The sequence below is a fragment of the Equus asinus genome, chromosome 7 (assembly GCF_041296235.1).
Source record: "Equus asinus isolate D_3611 breed Donkey chromosome 7, EquAss-T2T_v2, whole genome shotgun sequence".
NCBI classification, from domain to species: domain Eukaryota; kingdom Metazoa; phylum Chordata; class Mammalia; order Perissodactyla; family Equidae; genus Equus; species Equus asinus.
In genome coordinates, this window is record NC_091796.1 from 105,076,018 (window position 1) to 105,096,997 (window position 20,980).

Here is a 20,980-nt window from a genome sequence, read left to right on the forward strand (position 1 = left end):
CAAATGGACACAGCCCCCAGGGCGGCTGCTGGGACTCAATGAGATCCCAGGGGAGCAAGAGATCCCAGGGGAGCAAGGGCAGGTGAGCGGGGCCAGGCAGTGTGTCCCCGGCACAGCTGCTGTCATTCTTGGGAGGTGCTTGGCTGCTGTGGAGGTTCCGATTCTGGAGCGGAAGGTGGGCCTGGGGATTGAGAACGAGGGCCTGGCCTGCCCCACAGGCTCGTGACCCTGGTGGTCCTGCAGCCTGTGTGGTCCCTGACCTCACACTCACTGCTGGCCCCTAAGTCAATGGAGAATGCCCACAGCCATGAATGACTTCTTTAAAACAACTTCTCAAAACAAAACCAAACGACTTCTCTGCAGGAAGGAACCGGTGCTCCCCCGCCCTCCTCTGCGCTCCACGAGCTACAAGTTCAGCCAGAAGTGAAAGGGAAAGAAAAAGCCCTGTTTACAGCAGCTTCCAACCGAGGGCTGGAGAGGTGGCGGCGGCCGTTTCCTGGATGAAAGTTTTGGTATTATGGGTTTCCCCCGCTGTTAACCAGAACCTGCTGGGGGCTTTCCAGAAGGGTCAGGGCTCGGGGAGTGACCCAGATGGTTGCATTACATGCCTCAAATACAGTTTACGTCACTCCTACTGTAATCTTCCAACCCGCGAACACACACTCGGTTCCAAATAAAATGTCAAGAGCTTTGCTCGACAGCGAGGGGAGTGTCCGTACACTCGCACTTCAGTGCTGAGCAGCCGAAGTGCAGCCCTGACAAACAAGGAAGTTCAACGCCTGTCGTGAGTTTCTCTGGTGAGTTGACCAATATTTACTGAGCACCCAGAGCACGCCGGCCGGGCACAGCACTCCCCAGCCAGACACGACCGTCCTGTCAGAGGACACGTCGCTGCATCTCAGCGAGAACTCTTGGCCCCAAAGCCCCACCTTGGGAACGGCTGCTCCGGGGCCAGCAGGGCACCCTGCTGGTTCCAGCAGCGGAAACTAGATCAAGCTGGCCCTCCTCTCTGGGCCTCATCTTCCTCATCGCTAGAAGGAACACACTATCTCCCGGAGAGAAACGAAAGCAGAAAACACCAGGGCCAGCTCCTGGAACACAGCCGGTGCTCAGAAGTGTCTGAACGTTTTTGCTATTGTTTAATCGTAACTTTAAACGAAACTGGCATGACTTTGCTTCCAGAGTAGAGGGTTGGTGAGAAAAGCAAAGCAAAAAAAAAACAAAACACAACACTAAAGTTTTGCCTAAACGAGAGGACACAAACAAAATGAATTTACCTTAAATCTGGGAACAGGGGCAGGCTGCCTCAAGCTGGCAGGGAGCGGGCCCTGGTCCTGGAATCCCAGGACGCCCAGAGGACAGCAGGGTGCGTGGGCGCCTCTCCCAGGCGTGGATCTGCTTGTGCGGGCTGCGCCTCTGCCCAGCCGTGCTCACCTTGTTTTTAATCTGCTTGGCCGAGTCCGTGAGGAAGATGGACGAGTTGGGGTCGCTGGCGCTCATCTTGGTCTGGGCGCCCTGCAGGGCGGGGAAGAAGGTCGAGTGCAGCAGGGCTGGTTTGGGGTAGCCGATCCTGGGGGCGACGTCTCTCGTCATCCTGAAGTAAGGATCCTGCGGGGAGAGGGGCCTTTGGAGGACAGCTGGAAGGAATGGGCCAGCCCTCAGCCCTGAGCAACACGCGAGGGCCTTTCCAGGAAGCTCCTGAGTCTCCAATTAGTGTAACGACTGATCCACCCCCCAACCCCCGGCCTCCCACTGCCAAGTGCGAGGAACCTCCTGCCACAGCCGGACTGAGAAACCCGGTGGTGCCTCCTGACCTGGTCAATGGCGCACGGGATGAGGCACTGGATGTCCGCCCTGTCCCGGAAGATCTGGGGGAAGGAGTTGCTGAAGGAGGGCGCCGCCTGGATGGCAGGAAAGCTGATCTTCCCTGAAAGCGAGGACAGAACATTTTCAGACGAGACCCGCTCCTGCTCCGGCTGTTAACCCAGGGAGAGTGACGCACAAAAGGAGGCTTTCTCCCCGTTAGAAAAGTTGTAATCACTAGAGAAAATCTGAAAACCACAGGAAAGTGGAAAGAAGAAATCGACAGTCCCAGTTGGAGCCTCCTGCCGCCCATTGTTTTACTCCGCGCAGTCTGTGGCTACACTCGTCAGTCCCCTGCCCTCTTCCCCTTTGTGATGCCCACCCACGCTGCTGCCGAAGCGATCCCGACCAGGGAAAGTGCCGCCCTCTCCCCATCGGGCATGCAGGTGGTTCCTCCTCTTCAACCATCGACTATGACGGCTTAGTACACAAAACTGTTCCCAGCATTTTGGATGTTGTTGCTAATGCTGCTACTGCTACTTGCCTAGACCTGCAGAAGTGGACCCTTGACAAGGGGTGTCACAGCAGTCCACCCCAGCCGTGCTACTTGGGTTCTCGGCCGCCCAGGCGTCCCGGGCTCCCGGGGCTGGGCCGGCACGCACGCACGCACGCTCCAGCTGAGCTGGGAATGCAGCCCCAGCTGTGGTGAGTGCTGCCAGGTGAGCTCGGGGTGCTGCTTCTCCTCTCCCCTGAAAGTCCTGACCCTGTGAGGCCCTCTCCTAGCAGCTGTTTTCACCCCACTTCAGAAAGAGACACCCCATTTCTGGGTTCCTGTCTTCCTCTGGGGGACCAAGTGGATGGCTGCCCTTGCCACCAGCGCCCCCTTAAAGCACAGAGTGGCAGTGGCCATTCCCTGCAGGCGGGGGCCAGGCTCTGTGCTCAGGGCCCTCCCTGGGCTCCTCGACTCCTCACGACTCTACGAGAAGGCACCACCATCGCCCCCATTTTACACCGTGCACCTTCAGGCTCACTGACATGGCTTGCCAAAGCCAATACACAGCAAGCAGCTGGCTGAGCCGGGATTCAAACCCAGGTCTCCTGGCAGCAAACTGTGTGTGTACAGCTATTCATTATGTCCACCGTCTCCTCACTCGCACGGTGCAGCCTCCACTGAGACAGCTTCCCTCTGCCAGCTGGGCCTCCAGGGACAGAGCCCTTTCAAAAGCACAGGGTTCACTCCCCAACTGTCGGGAGTGAATGTGACCGGGACGTCAGGCTTGTGGATGTGCCGAGCCTCCTGGCAGGGCCTCCCCGTGGCGCTTCTCTCCGCGTTTACACTCGCAGGCCCCTCCAGAAGGCCCTGGAGGGCACTCCCTCCCGCAGCCCAGTGGACACAGCCTGGGAGCTGCCCCAGGTGTGGGGGATTAGGAGACCCAGCCACCAGTCTCAAGGGTTGATTCTCAGCTCAAGGAGCTACGTTCTGAAAGGAGAGAAGGCCAACGCATCTGAAAGAGGCACAGAAATCTCTGGACAGGACATAAACATGCACAGGGCAGGAAAACATGAGCCTATGAGCTGGGGGCCAAGGGAGGGAGGGTGGGGTGGGCTCTGCGGGCCTCGAGTCAAGCCCCTTCTTCCAGATGGGGACACTGAGGTCCAGGGAGCCAATAATGGCATGCCAAAATCACCCATACTCTTTTCTTTCTTTCTTCTAAACCTTCAAATGGAGGACTGAGGAGAGGGACAGATGGTAACCTGAAGTACAGCTCCACGTGGCCCAGAAATGTGGCCGAAGGCATCATCCTAGCTCATTACGTTCTGGGAAAACCCACCTCTGGGTTTACTACTTGAAGAGACAAAGTGCACATGCTCCCATCTCAGTGACAGCTCGGCCAGAGATGCCACGTCCACCAGCCCAGCCTCCACGCTGCCACTCCTTTGTGATGGCCGTGGGGCGGGGCAGCAGCGGGCTCCTTACCGATGGAGTCACTGTCGGTGAAACCGAAGATGCCTTTCACTTGGTTGAAGGTAACGTGCTTCTGAATCTTCACCACGTTCCTGTAGAAGTCTGAACTTGACCTGCAAAGACATCAGAATCAAACCTCAGGTCCAGTGGGTGGCCTCCCGCTGAGGGCAAAGCAGCAGATGGGCAACCTCTGTGGACCAGATATGGGTGAGGACACGGATTGGGGAGGAAGGGGCCCAGCAGCCAGCAGTGGGCAAAGGTACCCGCAGCACGCAAAGTGGACGTGCCTTTAACAGCGGAGTGGACCGGGAAGGGTGGAAACCAGCGTGAAACCAACACAAGATTACCAGCCAGTGAGTCAAGAACACAACCAGATTCAGACCCAGCGGCTAACATGAAACATTTAATATTTAAATTCCGCCAGGGCCAATGGCTGAGTGTGCCATGGAGCTTCAAGTCTGGGAGCCACACGAAGCTTTTTGTCTGAGATGGACTGTGTTCGGTGTCATGGGAGACTACCTGCGACTTGATGCTAGATGGGGCATCTGGACAGAAACGACGGGTCCAGGAAGGAGGGTTTGTCAACAGGTCTGGGCCACAGCGGCTGGTTCAACAACCAGACTCTCTCTTCTGGATGGTAAGGGGGTGTGCACAGGAGGCCTGGATCTGTGGCAGCCATTCTGCTACCAGAGGGAACTAGGCTGAGGACAAAGCAAACATGGGGAGGGGGTAGAACCCAGAGTGGCTTCTTACACTGCATCTTTTGACTAATATATTCAGCAGCTTTATTCCCTACGCCTTGCCAAGTGTCAGGGACCATAAGGATGAAAAGGGAAGAGCGAGAAAGCTAACGTTTCCTAGTGTCTGCAGAGTGTGGCAGGAGCTGGGCTGAGCACCGCCAACACTGCCCTTCCAGGGGCATAGGCACTGCCCTTCCAGGGGCGGCTGCACCCCTACTTCACAAGAGAGGTGCCCGGTCACGTCACAGAACTAGCGGGAACACGAGCTGGGATCCAAACCCAGGCGTGTCTGGCCCCAAGGCCTGTGCTTTTCTCACCACATCTCCCAGCTTCTGATGAGGTGAACACTTGGCCAAGGATGGACCACCACTGAATGTCTTTGGGCAGGCTGGTGAAAGCGTCGGGGTACAGGGACACTGGTGCCTGGGTCGGGGCAGCCAGGAGGCAGGGAGGCGTGTAAAGGCAGAGGCCACCACACCAGGGTCTGTTCTGAGTTGAGCAGACTCCCACTCAGCAGTGGGACATGGACAGGGATGGGAACGGGGACAGGGACAGGGACGGAGATAGGGACGGGGAAGGGGAGGGGGAGGTGGAGTCAGCTTTCCCTGAGCAGCTAGCCTGACTGCCCACCAAGCTCCAGCCCTGGGGCACTGGTCAGGATGGGAATAGTGCTACAGAGAGAAGACCAGAGAAGACACACCAGGAGCAACACGCAAGGTCTTCCCAGGCCGGGCCCGCTCAGTGCAATGGGAACAACAGAGAGCAGAGAGCAATGGGCGCCCGGAAAGGTGCCGGCCCTGCCGGCTGCCGAAACACGGTTGCTGGCACAGAGGGGTGGGTCTCCGCGGACAGCAGCAGCCTCATGCTGCTCACACTCGGCCAGGATAAGCAGCCGCCTGCCCCAGGGGCCAGCTAAGACTCCAGGCATCCCTAGGGTGGGGCAACCGTAAACCCTCCAGGGCAAATTGGCTGGGTGGGCCACACCCTTCTACCTGGGGTCACGCTGCACAACATGGTCCCCAAGGCCCCCATGAAGGAAAAATCTACAGTATCCCCAAACTCCTGGCTCCAGCTCGGGGGTGTTTGAGCAGTGTTTCTGAAGAAGACCACGTGGATCTTTCCTGGAGGACGGGTCACTTCCTTGGCCCGGCACTCCAGCTGCGCAGGCTGCTGGAGTGCAAGGCTGCACCCTGAGCAGCAGCCCTCCCCAGGAGGGACATCAGTTTCCCGGGCACGTGCCTGTCCCACGCAGAGTGACAGTGCCCGCACGCTGAGGCTTTGCCCCTGGCGACAAGGAACAGACCTCGCTGCATCCCATAAATGATGACTGAACACAGTCTGCCCCTGGGGAGAACACCAGCCCTCTCACTCAGAGGACCTGACCCCACCCATCCCTTACACAGGCACCCAGAGACGGCTCACAGGGGGATAGGGATTAGACAGGGCCGTTCACCGGGCGCTCACCAGGCCAGGCACGGCTCGAAGCACTTCCCAGGCAGTAACCACGCAGGCCTCACAACGCCTGCAGCACAGCCACTGTTTCCTCCTGGCCGTGAGCCCCTTCCTCTGTCTTCCCACACTCACCATCACCCGTCCTAGTGTCTGTTACCTGCGTGACTCTCCCGTGAGAAGGTAACCTGACATGGCTGCTGGACAACTGTTCTGTCGGCTGCTGTATCCCCAGCACGTTGGCATCTAGTGGATGCTTGATAGATGCCTGTTGACTAACAAGCCGAGCCGAGCCGAGCTGAGCAGGCAGCCAGAGAGGAGGAAAGTCAGCGCTGAGTCCCAGTGAGTGGCGGTCAGGCCGTGAGCCCAGGCAGGGCCCTCTGCACCCTCTGCTGGACAGCCTTGTACTAGTACCCATGCCCCACTTCACAGGAAAACGAGGCTCAGAGAAGTCCAGACTCGCCCAAAGGAACTATGCCAACCAGGTGCAGAGCTGGGTCTGCAGCGCCGGCTTCCAGACTGCCAGTGCAGCATCTTTGTCCCTTGTGCCTCCTGGCAGGGAGGACTCTCCGGGCCCACATGTGGGGCCAGAAACACGTGGGGGGACGGGGTGGAACCTGCTGCCTGCCAACGACTTCCTCCCCCACGGAGCCCTTGCCACATCCCTCCCACCCAAAGAGAGGGTGCAGGCTGGCTCTGCTGTGCCTCCAGCTCCTGAAGACCAGGAAGGGGCTCTGATAATCAAACATCTAGATGTTGAGTTAAATTTCAATGAAAAACTAAAATCCTCAAGTATTTAGAAGAAACTCAGGGTTTAACTTTTAAGTCTCGCCTAACCTTAGGTTCGAAATGAAATGCCTTTCTAAGAAGAGGGAGGAGAGACCCTTTGGTTTACACGTTTTCTGCTTTACTCCACGTTTGCAAAGAAAAAGGAAGTTCTCTTATACCTGTTAGAACGGCAAAAATAACCAAAACAAAAAGTGACAAATGTTGGAGAGGTTGTGGAGAAAAAGGAACCCTCATACACTGCTGGTGGGAATGCAAACTGGTGCAGCCACTATGGAAAACAGTATGGAGATTCCTCAAAAAATTAAAAATAGAAATACCTTATGACCCAGCCATGCCACTACTGAGTATCTATCCTAAGAACCTGAAATCAGCAATTCCAAAAGTCCCATGCACCCCTATGTTCATCGCAGCATTATTCACAATAGCCAAGTCATGGAACCAACCTAAGTGCCCAGCAACTGATGACTGGATAGAGAAGACATGGTATATATACACAATGGAATACTACTCAGCCATTAAAAAGGACAAAATCGTCCCATTCACAACAACATGGATGGATCCTGAAGGTATTATGTTAAGTGAAATAAGCCAGACGGAGAAAGACGAACTCTGTATGACTCCACTCACAGGTGGAAGTTAACATAGAAACGAAGTGAACTGATTGGTGGTGACCCAGGGAAAGGAGGGGTGGGGGGAGGGCACAAAGGGTGAAGGGGTGCACCCACAACATGACTAACAATAATGTACAACTGAAATTTCACAGGGTTGTACACTATCATAATCTTAATAAAAAGTTAAAAAAAAAGGAAGTTGTTGCCGAGCACAGGTGAAGATGTGAAACCTCAGGTACCAGGAAGAAGGCAGCCTGAGGAATGGCCGCCCAGACCCCGCGTTCTCTCAGACGTGCCGAAAGCAGGTGGCTCACGTGGTGGGCTTTCCACGTGGACGGTTGGCAAGCTCACCCCCAGCCCACCACGGGCCGACCCACGGAGTCACCTTTGTGTTTTGAGAGTGTCCGTTTCTGCCCCCCACCAACGAAGTTCAGCAAGGCCGGGACTTGGTGCGCTCACTGCTGTGCTCTCAGGGCTGGAGGCCACAGGCAGCACTCCGTGACTGTGTGTCTTACCGACCCAGGGGGACAGGGCCACCCCCACACTGCACCACATGTAGCTGAGGTGGAGCCTGGGCTGCTGGGGGAACAAAGGGGTCATCTAAGCCTGGCTGCGGGTGGGAGAGCTCCCAGGAAAAGGTGACGCTTGATGGCGTGTTTGGAAGAAGGTGGAGGGCTCCCCTGAGCCGGGAGTGGTGGGTCATGGAGGGGAGCTCTGGCAGAGGAGAGCACAGACAAAGGTGGGGATGTGGAACTGGAAACTGTCCCACCTAGAAGAGGTGGCAGAGACACCAGAGAGGAAGAGGCCAGATCACAAACAGGCTTGTGTGCTAAGTGGAAAGTGAGAACTTCATCCTGATGACGATGGAGAAGCGGGAAAGGAGTGAGTGGGGGACGAGACCCAGTCTGCGTTTACAGAGGGCGCTGGCTGGTGGGGGACCAGAGGCCGTGAGAGGCCTCGGGGGGGGGTGGCAAGAGGTTGCACAAAAAGGTGCCAGTGACTGGGCAACACCAGGGCTGCCCTGTCCTAAAACAAGCAGCAGAACCCATGCTGTGTCTGTGGGTTCAAGCAGCGGGATCCGGTCACTTCAAGGAACAGGGGGAGAGAAATGAAATAGAGAGCCATGGAAATGGTAACAATGACGACATCGACGGCCACTCCAAGCCAGGCCTACTTCCTTCCTTCAAAGACCAGGTTTCTTCAAGGTCACCTCGGTGCCTCCATGCCCACAGGGCAGTAACAAGAGAAGTGATTACAAACCTAATAGGTAAAACTAGGAAATCAATTCATTACTGGCCAGCAGAAAGGCCAGATTTTGTATTGGGGCACCTAGTTCCCTAAGGCTTCAGTGCTTATAAAGGGAACACTGGGGAGGCGGAGACAGGAAGGTCCCCTGCACTCGCTCACACACAGCACCCCGCGCCCTCCCCGCCCAGCCTGGCCTGCGAGAACCCTCAGCCAGCAGGGCCAGACTCCACACGGTGAGACGGAGTGTCCACATGAATCCCTTCTCGGGGACCCCCTGTGCCTCGAGGGGAGCATCTTGTCTTCGGTGGTCAGCGGATGCTGGCTGAGCTGAACGGCATTCTTCCCGGCGCAGCTGACACAGTCTTACGTTTCTGACATACTTCTTGGTAGGCACTTGGGATGAAGTTCAAGACTTCAGAAGGGTAAATTCAAGGATTTTCACATTGAAATATTTGGCCTATTAAGTGGTTGATTTAAAAACTAGACTGTGAGGGAACTGTGCAACCAGGGAGTCTTTTCTCTGAGGAAAAAGGTCCACTGGGAAAGAGAACGAGACCTAACTTGGCGAGGCTGACAGCCCGGAGAGACACTGAAGTGTCAAAGTATTTCTCTGTCACAGGCTGAGCATGGACATCTTAACTGGTTAATGAACCCAGTAAACCAGATCATAATGTTTAAGAAAGGGAGAAAAACATTTACAAGGCCTCAAGATCATTCCAGATGTTTCAGATTTGTCTATGGTCATGAAGACTTGCTACCTGCATCCAATTATCTAAAAGGCACCAAAAGTTTTCTTCTTACCCCATGTACTCAAGGTCAGAGAAGATGAAAGTCTTCTTGATGTCAAAGCCGCAGGCGATGATGTCCTTGGCGTTCTCCACGGCATAGCCATAGGCCTGGTCCAGGGTCAAGTCCTTCCACAGGTACTTCTCATCATCCGTCATCTGGATGACCAAGGGCACGTTGAACACATCCTGCAGCCACCTAACAGACACAGAGGAAGAAGGCTGACACCTCATTTCCCCTGCAGAAAAGTGCCATTTTGCATCTGAAAACACAGTTCCTGTAACAAGGTGTGTCAAAACTCCTTGTCCACAAAATCGCAGGATCTTGCTGACAGCGAGGAGGGCTATTTCTGTTTACTAACGCAGAGGGCCCTGCACATGGGCTCCGTGCCCGCTGCTTCACACCCTTGATTCTGAAGCCATACAATACTTTATGAGGCAGGTATTATTATTTCCCTCCTGCAGATGCAGGAACCAAGGCCCAGAGAAGGAACTCTCCTATGGTCACAGAGACAGGGAGAGGAGGAAACAGGTCTGTGCTCTCTCCATCACGCCGTGTCCCCCTAAAGCGACGCCAGGAACAGAGTGAACAGAAGCCACAAAGGTGCCAATTCCCTAGGACCTTGGTTGCTCAGCAAACACGAACTAGTACTATCTGGTCAGTTCTAGACACGGTTTACAACTAACATTCCCGATTCACTAAAAGGTGGGGAAAGTCATATGATGCAATACTTACTTGGTAAAAATAAAGGGGATGAGGTGGCCTAGATGCATTGCTTCAGAAGAGGGGCCCCTACCCGTGTACAGATAAAACGGCTTTTTGTTTTCGTAGGCATCAAGAACTTGATTCATATCTCTAAAGGAAAAAGGAGAAAAGGAAACAGTGTGACTTTAGAGAAAAAAATCCAGGTGCTAATGCTCATTTGGGAATGACGAAGAGACGAAACAACATGGAGAAGAACTAGTTTGTCACCCTTGGTGCTATGCTATCAAAACAGCAAGAAACTTCTACTGAAATGCTTTCTCCTCTGATAGTTTTACATGCAGGTTTGGAATAAAGGGGCTTTTATGACGAAGATTAGCCCTGAGCTAACATCTGCTGCCAATCCTCCTCTTTTTGCTGAGGAAGACTGGCCCTGAGCTAACATTCATGCCGCCCATCTTCCTCTACTTTATATGTGGGACGCCTGCCACAGCATGGCGTGCCAAGTGGTGTGTAGATGCAGCCCAGGATCTGAACCAATGAACCCCGGGCCGCTGAAGCGGAGCGCCAAACTTAACTGCTGTACCACGGGGCCGGCCCCTGGAATAAAATTTTTACAAGACAGATATGGTTGGGCAGCCACTGGAACTCTTTGGGAATTCTTCCAACATCCACGTCGATACACCATCTGCTTTACACCTGCTTTCCTGGGAGTGACAGCAGGCCAACACTACACAATCTTTGTTTAGAATCACCCAGCCCTGAGACTCTGGAGCCCGGGCTGGGGAAGTTGCAGGGTTCCATACAGTCCTAACTTAGGGAGGGGAATACAGAACATCCCCAGGGAGTTTAGAGGTCCCCAGCTGGAGATCTGAGTTGGGCTCCCTGAGCCAGGCTGGGACCAGGTGTCTTCAAGTGGGAGTCATTCTGGAATCATCTGCCCTCCTTCAGGACCGGGGTCCACAGACAGTGCACACAGTCCCCCTTCCTGCTTGTGCATCAGAATCACCTGGCAGGCTGTTTCCACACCACATCTGCCCGCCCCTCTGGGTGTGAACACTGCCCCCCTAGGTGTGAATGCTCTTTGTTTCTGGGCAAAGTGTCCCAAAATAAAAGAGAGTGAGCCACCTTCCCCAGAGGTCTGGGAAGGAGAATCCACACAAGAGTAGTCTAGAAGTGACTTCTCCTCATGCCCCACGCCAGGGGCTGACAGTGCTCCTCTCTGGGCTGATAGGATTAGGGGTGTTCTGTTTTTTCGTGCTTAGCTTTGATTTTTCCCCCATGGAATGATCACACACTGCTTTTGAGATAAGGAAAGAATAAAAAACTTAATTACGGAAGGAACAAGTCCTTCTTCGGTTCTCACAATTAACCAAATCAAACTTTCATGGGCTTATAGAAGAGAAGAAAATGCAGCTGTGACACGAGCTGCTCTGGATGCCTTGTGGGGAGTCTCTGGGAACCGCGTGCCATCCTGGGGCGAGGCGTTCCTGAGAAAGGGGGGCAGGGAACTGACTGAGGTCCCATTCTGTTTCCAGCAGGGAAGCACCCAGCTGGGGCGGGGGCCCAGTCACGGTTCAGCACTTGCAGCTCGACAGTGGGTGGGAGATCTCATCTAATCCCCTATTTTACAGAAGATAAAATGAGACCAAGAGGCATTCTTAAATGTGAGAATGCCAAAAGCTTCAAGTCCTATGCCTCCCTAAGCCCAGAGCCTACAGGATGACAATAGTGAAGTAAACAAGCCACGAGGGCAGTGAGAACGATCAACCGTAAGCCGCTTGATGTGTGAAAACCCCACACATCCTGTGAAAGGTGCAGTGGAGCTGGGGCAGAGCACTGAGATGGGGGAGATACGCAAGAATGTGCTTTTCCTTCAGAAGGAGCAATGAACAACCTAAAAAATGAAATTAAGAAAATGCTATTTACAACAGCAGCAAAAAGAATAAAACCTTAGGAATAAATCTAAAGAAGCACAAGACTTGTACACTGAAACTGTGAAACACTCCTGAAAGAGACCACAGGCCTAAAGGAGCAGGAGGACGCGCGTGTGCGTGGATCACAAGAGTTACTATTTTAAGATGGCGACACTCCCCGAATTGATCTACAGGTTCAGTGCAATCCTCATCAAAACCCCTGCTGCCTTTTCCACAGAAATTAGCAAGCTGATCCTAAAATTCACTTGGAAATGGAAATGACCTAGAATAACCAAAATAATCTCGAAAAGAAGAAAGCTGGAGAACTCAACACTGTCCAATGTCAAAACTTACTATAAAGCTGCCGTGATCAAGACTGTGTTGTGTATTTAATAAACCCTTTCAAATATGGTCAATGATTTTCAATGAGGGGGCAAGAAAATCCAAGAGGGAAAGAACAGTCTTCAACGAACAGTGCGGGACAACAGGACATCCACAAGCAAAAGAATGAAGCTGGACCCTACCTCACACACACACAAATTAACTCAAAATGGATCAGAGACCTAAAAGTAAGAGCAAAAACTAAACACTCTGAGAAGAAAACACAGGCATAAATCTTCACGACCTTGGATTATGAAATCGTTTCTTAGATATGATACCAAAAGCACAAGTAACCACAGAAAAAAATAAACTAGCTTTCATCAAAATTAAAAACTTCTGTGCTTCAGAGGACACTGTCAATAAAGTGAAAAGACAATCTACATAACGAGAGCAAATATCTGCAAATCATATATTTGATAAGAGACTAGTATCCAGAAGTTAGAAACAACTAGTACAATTCAATAATAAAAAGATAAATAATCCAATTAAAAAGCGGGCAGGGCCAGCCCTGTGGCCTCGTGGTTAAGTTCACACGCTCTGTTTTGGTGGCTGGGATTCGTGGGTTCAGGTCCCAGGCATGGACCTACACCACCTGTCAGCCATGCTGTGCCAGCAACCGACAGACAAAATGGAGGAAGACTGGCATGGACGTTAGCTCAGGGTGAATCTTCCTCAGCAAAAAAACCCAAAACACAAAAAAGAAAGTGGGCAAAGGATCAGAATAGACACTTTTCCAAAGAATATACAACAATAGCCACTATGCCCGTGAAAAGATGCTCGACATCCTTAGTCATTAGGGAGAGACAATCAAACCACAGTGAGACACTGCTTCATACTTACTAGGATGGCTTCAATAACAAACACAACACGGAAAATAACAAGTGTTGGTGAGGACGTGGAGAAACTGGAACCCTTATTAGTATACATTGCTGGTGAGAATGCAAAATGATACAGTCACTATGGAAAAGAGTGTGGCAGTTGCTCAAAAAGTTCAATAACAGCCACCTTATGACCCAGCAGTTCCACTCCCACGTATACACCCAGGAGAACTGAAAAAACACAGCCACACAAAAACCTGTACACTCATGTTCGGAGCAGCATTACTGATAACCAGAAAGTGAAAATAACCTAAATGTCCATCAATTGATGAATGGATAAAGAAAATGTGGGGTCTATCCATTCAATGGAATATTATTCAGGTATAAAAAGGAACAAAGTACCGACACATGTACAACATGGAGGAACATTATGCTAAGTGAAAGAAGCCAGACACAAAAGGCCACATGTTGTATGATCCTATTTACCTGGAATGTGCAGAACAGGTGAATCCATAGACACAGAAAGTAGACTGGCGGTTGCCAGCGGTGGTGGGAAAGGGAAGAATGAGGAGTGACTGCTAATGGGCAGGGGGCTTCTTTTGGGCGTAATGAAAGTGTTCTGGAATTAGATAGTGGTGATGCTGCATAACCTTGTGAATATACTAAAACCCACTGAATTGTATACTTTAAAAAGGTGAATTCAATCTCAATTAAGGAAAAAGCTTTGACTATATTCTGCCCAGAAAGAGGGCTGACTGGGGTTTGGAGTTGTCTGCACGGGGCATTGGAAGTGCTCAGGCAGACTGCCGAGTCCGGCCCTGTGTGCGTTCTTCTGTGACCGTGGAGTGCGAGCAGAACACAACAACCCCACCCCGGACTCTAAATTCCACGAGCATAGTCTTGAAACCTGAGGTGACCTGTGGGTGGGAGACAGGAAGCTTTGGGAACCTGCCCATTTCCTGATGTTATCTGCCTGGAATTTATAGCCTAAGGTAGGGATGCTCTCTTCCATGTACACTCCATTAGTTTCCTTTTGATATGACCCGTGAGTCGGCTAGTATAATAGGAGGAAGAGGGCACAGAGTTTCAGGAAGCCTTCTGCTTATCACGTGGGAAACACTGAACTTGGACATACTAATCCCTTTTGTTTCTATGACATTTTATGATTTATAGCACATCACCTGGCATGAATCTCACCTGCTGTGTACCTGACCTCGATCTCTGAGGTGGGTAGTCCACAGTGAATAAACTAAGGGCCAGAGGGGCAGGGACGGGCATGAGCCCGCAGACAGTTTTGGCAGGAGAGAAGGCGGACCCCAGTTTCCCGCAAACTGGCTATCACTCTCCCCACAGTCCCAGGCAGCCTGAGGGAAGAGCCTCCCAGTCATTCCTCGAGCTAAACAAGAAGGGCGAGAGGTCCGTGGCGAAAGGCCTGACCTGTGGGAGAAGAAGATGCCTCTGCGCAGGAAGCGGTGCGGCTTCTGGCCAATGGCTCTCTCGATGCGGTTTATCAGCTCTTGGTCAATTTTACTGCTTCCGAACCGAACTGGAAAAAAATTGGAAGAATCTATCTTAGGCAGCGGGAGATATGGTGATTGGATATTACTGAAATGAAGGGGAAAAATTAGCGATCCATGCAATCTTAACGAACCCAAACCTCTTGAGGCCTTCGGCTCCTGGGCCTTTCCCCCAACACAAGTCAAATCTTTCATATTAACAATGACAGCTGAGATCACACTAGCAAAACAGGAAACCAATTACAGCATAAGATGCTGTATTGTCTGGGACTGGAGTTTGATGGAAAACACACCCAGAATGCAGTCTAGATAGTAACTTCTGGCAGACACACACAGTTGCTTATTAAGGTATAATTTACGTACACTGACAATTATAATTTTAATATGTTTTAACTGTTGAACCGAATTAACATCTGTCTTCAAGTGAATTTTACTCAGATAGTCTGTACTTAAATCATGCAAAATAGCTTTGACTCAGATAAAAACAGCTGAGTTCTGTCTCTTCTCTTTCGACCATCAGTGAGCTAGAGGGACTTTCCCGAGCAGGAAGCCCTGCAAGGAAGGGCTTGGCAATGACGACCTGCCACCCGTGAGAAGTCACCCTTCTTAAGCTGACTTTAGCTTCTTAGCCCCATACACAACGTCACCGGAGGAGAAACTTAAGTCTCAATGAATGACTCTCACCACTAAGTGAAAGAATTCAAATGAGCGCAAAGATGCCCATTTCAAGAGACCTTTCTCGTGTTCTCAGGGGCTCAGAAAAAGGAAAAACCTTCTACTGTCTACTGTTGACCAATAGTTTCAAGTCAGTTTTCTATTATTATTTTAGTTAAAAAACAATCCTTTGGGAATACAATGCACCACCAAAAGCTTTTGGGATCTATTTTTTCCCTGACACTGAAGCTTGACTGTATTGATGATTAATTCAGAAAACAAATCATCAACAGATCACCCCTAGCAGTCAGGCTCTTCCCAGGACGCACCAATGAGCTTGTCGTAGTCAACGCCTTTTGCACTGCTTGTCTGCACCATCCACGGGTCCACAAAGTCCTCTCCAGCCTCGGTGGCATCCAGGCCCCTCTCATTCCCAGGTGCTGGGTTCTCTGGAGAGCAGTCGGCCTTGTAATCCTCCCCTGTGGCAGCTTTGTAACTTGTTTTCAACAACGACAACTTCTGCGTTGCAGAATCAATTTCCTCCTGAACGAAGGAAACGAGGATGAGGGGTAAAACTATTAACAATAGCTACCACCTGCTCAAGGTCACTGCCACTATAGGGCAGGCACTGTGATAAAGGCTTTCACACACTAGTCCTTTAGTCTCCAAAGAACACCGAGGCAGGGATCACTGTCACTGTTGTTTTCCAGTTGAAGAATTTGAGACTCAGAGAGGTGAAGGAGCTTGCCCATGGACAAACAGCAAGTTGTGGGCCCAAAGGTATTTTATTTTCATCTGTTGTTCTAGTGCCATGGATTATGACCACAGACACTATGGGATAAATGTAGTGACGCAATGTACACTGCTGTTGAGAAAAGAGTTAATACACTACGGATTTCTCAAGTACCAATGATGCCAGAGAACATGTGGAACAAGCTCCCTTAACTGAGTATAGTGAATTGTGCATTGGAACTTGTTTTCAGATCCCACACAGTCTGAGATGAATATTTATGGAAACTTAAACAATGCCACCAATGATAGTAACAGCAACTCAAACAGACACCATGAGAACAGATAAAGGCAAGGGAAAAATACAGGCTTTCAGGTCATACATTGAGGAGGGATTCACTGGGAAAGTGGTACGGCTGCATTTGGGATTTTTATCAAGCTATCTGAAGTGTTTGCATATTTAGTCTTTTAAAATCAGCAGAAGAAGAACAAATGTAAAACGCATCCTTGGGTGCGCTGGAAATCTGTCAGAGCCCTTTTCTCCCAGGAGCCCGCCGCCGCTGCGGGAAGCCGGGCGGTCCATGAGCAGGCCGAGCGGAGCAGGTCAGAGCTCAGCTCCCTAACTGGCCTCGCTGGATGAGATCGCAAACAAAGGCCAGACACAGCCCACGTGCTCGCCAAGGCAAACCCAAACATTCCACTCAGAGTTTATAGAGAAGGGGCCATAAAGCGGGCTCCCAGTGGAGTGACTGTGACACGGACCTCACTGAGAGAGAAGGGCTCCATCAGGCACCGCACCTGGGCCACAGAGGGCTGCTCTTGCAGGGCGATTGTGCAGACGCGGATTTGTTTCAAACTCTGAAACTATCTGGAGATCGCCATTTAAATGAGTTCGAGTTGTAGAGATGGGACGCTCACCGCGGGTGGATGGGGAAGCACGTTTTACTCCCCTCTTCTCCGCAGTGCCTGGCTCAGTGCTTGCAAGAAAACAAACGTGGGGCAAACATGAGCTATCGAATTACCTACGGGAGGAATGGTCTTGCTCTGAAGCACACTGCAGTCTATAGCCCTTTCACCACTGGCTTGGAAGAGTTATTCTAAAGTGTGTTAAGTATTGCTTGTTTGCTAAAATAACGCACGTTGCTGGAGTCACTACCAATTACTAACCAAAAACACTTATTAAATGTTATTCAAATTTAACGTTAAATGGACAAAAACATCACTGTCAAGTTCCCAACATGGGTTTATAGAATAAATGATTAACATTGAGTCCTTTATGTATTTTAGATCTTCTTTTTTTTTTAAACAACTAACTTAGCCTCATCCATTGGGCCCCACGTGGTGTGTAAACCTCTTTGCCTGAATAGTCAACTCCTTTTCTTTTCTTTTTTTTTTTAAGATTTTTTTTTTTCCTTTTTCTCCCCAAAGCCCCCTGGTACATAGTTGTATCTTCTTAGTTGTGGCATGTGGGACGCCGCCTCAGCGTGGCTCAATGAGCGGTGCCATGTCCGCGTCCAGGATTGGAACCGACGAAACACTGGGCTGCCTGCAGCGGAGTGCGCGAACTTAACCATTCGGCCACGGGGCCGGCCCCTCAACTCCTTTTCTGACATCACTTTCTTTCAGTATTATTTATTTCTTTTAAAATGTAATGGTTTACTTGGGCTCCAAAGGGTCAAAGTAAACTACTGGGGTGAGTGTGAGATGGCTGACACTGTCTGGTGAGAACTGAGGAAGAGATTTTTGAAAAGAAGACAACAGGGGTTGGAAGTGAAGGCTGAAGTCCTGCAGACAGAAGCTGGGTGACCCAAGAGTGGAGGCATCCCAGGATGAAAGAAGTGCTTACATGCCAGCTAAAGATGCAGACAGAAGGGATCACACTTCTGACACCTACGGCAGCAAAGAGCTCTTTAAAAGAGGCAGAATTGCACGGGGACAAAGGAAAGAGGAAGAGGACGATGGCAACAAGACTGCAGAAGGTGGAAAGCTGGTGGCTGGCTGGACCTGACTGAGCACGTGAGAAGAACAAATGCTAAGACACCGTGGAAATGCTGGGCAGCGACTGGACCTTTGCTGCTGTGGAATTCCCAGGAGGCTGGGGGACGAGTGGCCCCAGGCGCTTAGGGAAGTGAGGGTGAAAGTGGGTTATGAAAACAGGAGCCCTGGTCGAAAGTCTGTTTAAGAAGCAGTGACTGAGATCTCCACCCGAGCCTCCCCCAACAGCTGACGGAGGGCCACCCTGTCCCCCACCCAGCGGTTTAGTGTCTAGAGAGGAAGCGCTCAAAGTGTCTAGACTGGGGGCTTCTGCACAGCGGGGGCAGGTACAGCGCCTGAGAACAGCGAGCTTCAGTGAGGGCCACACGCCCAGCTCCTGCGTCCCACACAGCTGCATGCTGGCAGCCAGACCTGTTCCTTCCAGATAGCAGACTGGAGGAGCCCTCTCTGGGGACTCTGCCAACCTCAAAGAGGCAATCTGAAGACCCAACAAAAGGGAACAGTCTGGTAGCTCTCAGGGAAGGAAAGCTACATCAACGCGCGGCCCCACGTGTGCAGGGCGTCCATGCAGCTGCCTGCACTCCCTTCTGAAACATGAGCGGACAGCAAGTATCACCAAGCACTTAAGGACCGCCTCTAACACGACAGGCAGAGGAAAAGGTTAACCTGGAGGAAACACAGTTTATGAGGGGGCCATCAGGAACACCATCACCAGGATCTGAGAGATGAAAGACCACCATGGCTACGAGCTAGGACCAGGGCAGCACTAGAGAAGGGACATTCGGAGCGCAAACAGGCTCTGGGAAATTAAAAGTGAGGAGGACCAGTGACAAGCAACGGGAGGGTGAGAAGTTGAGGAGATGTACCTGAAAGAAGAACAGAAAGAAAAACAGCTAAGAAAAAGACGCCAAAAAATAAGAACACCAGAGGACCAGTCTCCGAGTAAAAAAAAAATCCATAAAGAAACAGAAAACAGAAGAAATCAAACAAATAACGTAACTTCTGAGAATCAAAGGTCATGAATTTCTAGTTTCAAAGGAGCACTGAGCACCCATCCCCAGAAATTTCAGAACACTGGAGCAAAGAGAAGACCCTTCAAACTTCCAGAGAGAAAAAACAAAGGAACGGCACCCGGCTTCTCCACAGCAGCCCTGGCAGCTGGGTGTGACGGAGCGATGGCTTCAGAATTGGGTGGGAAAATCACTTCTGCCCTGGAATTCTCTACCAGGCCCAGTTATCAATCAAATATTAGGTAAAATAAAGATACTTTCAGATCGTGCAAAGATCCCCCAAGTTATTTCCTTAGTGCTAATTTTTTCAGAAACCACCAGAGGATTTGTTTTGCCAAAACAGAGTAAACCAAGGTGGGGTGAGACCCAGGATCAGGAAACAGCACCCAAGAGAGAGGGGCAGGGGAGCCCTGCGTGGAGAGAGAGAAGGGCCCAGGAGGGGCAGTGCGGGAGGCGAGTCACTGTCCAGAGTGGAGCAGGCAGAGGGGCCTGGGAGAGAGCCTTCAAGAAGAGGAATGCGAGAGACGGGTGGACACGAGGGCCTTGAGAGGAGACTCAGCCAATTGGGGGAGGGCTGGGAGATCCATTATCACCAGGTCATAGAAAAGCCAAGCAACAAGACATTAGGACAAATGTCAACTCCGGAGAAAACGACCATTGGGCAAGAGGGACAAGCACTTGTACTATACTCAACGGGTCAAGGCTAACACTGACTGCGCGAGGACTGCGCGTCAATCGGGAGATGGGGGGACGGGACGTGTTTACGGGAGGGCGAATTCCTCATCTTCCACAGTGAAAGCCCCAAACTTAAAAGTCAACAAGCAGCAACAAAATCAGCTTGAGTTTTAGAGATATGGGGGGCACCAATCAAAAGGATCAGCTAAAAGACCTGGAAATACTTGTTTCTGAGAGCAGGATGTAGGCAGGGCGGGGTAGATGGCAGCCGTAATTCACCGTGGCTTTCCTGTAGACCACACGCATCAATAAGGCTGAGAGAGAAAATAAATGTAACATGACAGCCAAAATACCTCAGTGATCGAGGGGACAGGCCCTGGGAACAGCCTGACCCCAGGGAGCGTGACCCTACAGGCGAGGCCAGAGGGGCGTGGAGAGCCTGGAAAAATCACATACCTTGGACACCTTTCTGGCTCTGAGGGCCTTTACCAGCTCTTCTTGAGCAACTATTTCACTGGTCAGTTCCATCGCAGAGGCCATTCCTAGGACGAGGTTCACGGCTGGCTAGGGGGCTGGAAGGTTCGCTCAGCGACGAAACTGCAGGGGAGGAAAGAGGGAAGGAAGGGAGAGAGAGAGTAACAAACCATCATGGCCATTCCTCCTTCCCTGTATCTAGGCCTTCTTTTCAAAAAGGTTGGAGGTAAGTTCTAATACAGGTCATGGGTAAAATTACACAAATAGAAACACAAGCGGAAATTCCCGGTAACAAAAAAGGGGAACAGAGGAAGAGCACAGGCTAACGGTGAGGACGACGGGAATTGCTGTGATTTGTGGACCTGAGGACTGCGGAGGAGGAGCCCTCCTAGGCAAGACCCAGTGCTCATGGCGTCAGCTGACGTGTCCCTGGGCTGCACCCAGTGCCAGGACACAAGAAGGATTCAGGTTTGCTCACGGTGAAAATACCAAAGTGCTTTAATAAACCTAAGGTCACCACGGCTGAAATCATTTGGTAAATTGCTATTTACTCTTTATCTTAAGTGCACTGGGGACGAATTCTCAGGCCTTTGCAGCCATAACTAACACACTGCTGAACAAATGACCTCCTCTGCAGGCCAGCTGCTCTGTTCTCAAACAAAGGCAGGTCTGGGGTGGAGGGCAGGCCTTATTGGCTCTGGGTTCAGAACCATAGAT

The 20,980-nt window shown here is 51.3% G+C and overlaps 1 protein-coding gene across 4 annotated transcripts in view; it reads right to left on the reverse strand.

Annotated features, from left to right (window-relative positions):
- The window catches only part of WARS1 (tryptophanyl-tRNA synthetase 1), a 31,564-nt gene that overhangs the window by 5,169 nt on the left and 5,415 nt on the right, over positions 1–20,980 (reverse strand). For all 4 annotated transcript variants that reach the window (XM_044774328.2, XM_044774329.2, XM_014854560.3 and 1 more), the window contains 8 exons: positions 20,246–20,386; positions 15,710–15,923; positions 14,647–14,755; positions 10,128–10,247; positions 9,408–9,590; positions 3,782–3,882; positions 1,815–1,927; positions 1,435–1,608 (listed from right to left, as the gene is read on the reverse strand). In XM_044774328.2, coding sequence (XP_044630263.1) covers positions 1,435–1,608; positions 1,815–1,927; positions 3,782–3,882; positions 9,408–9,590; positions 10,128–10,247; positions 14,647–14,755; positions 15,710–15,923; positions 20,246–20,329 — 1,098 coding nt within the window. In that variant the 5' untranslated portion in view covers positions 20,330–20,386. The remainder of the gene's footprint in view (positions 1–1,434; positions 1,609–1,814; positions 1,928–3,781; positions 3,883–9,407; positions 9,591–10,127; positions 10,248–14,646; positions 14,756–15,709; positions 15,924–20,245; positions 20,387–20,980) is intronic.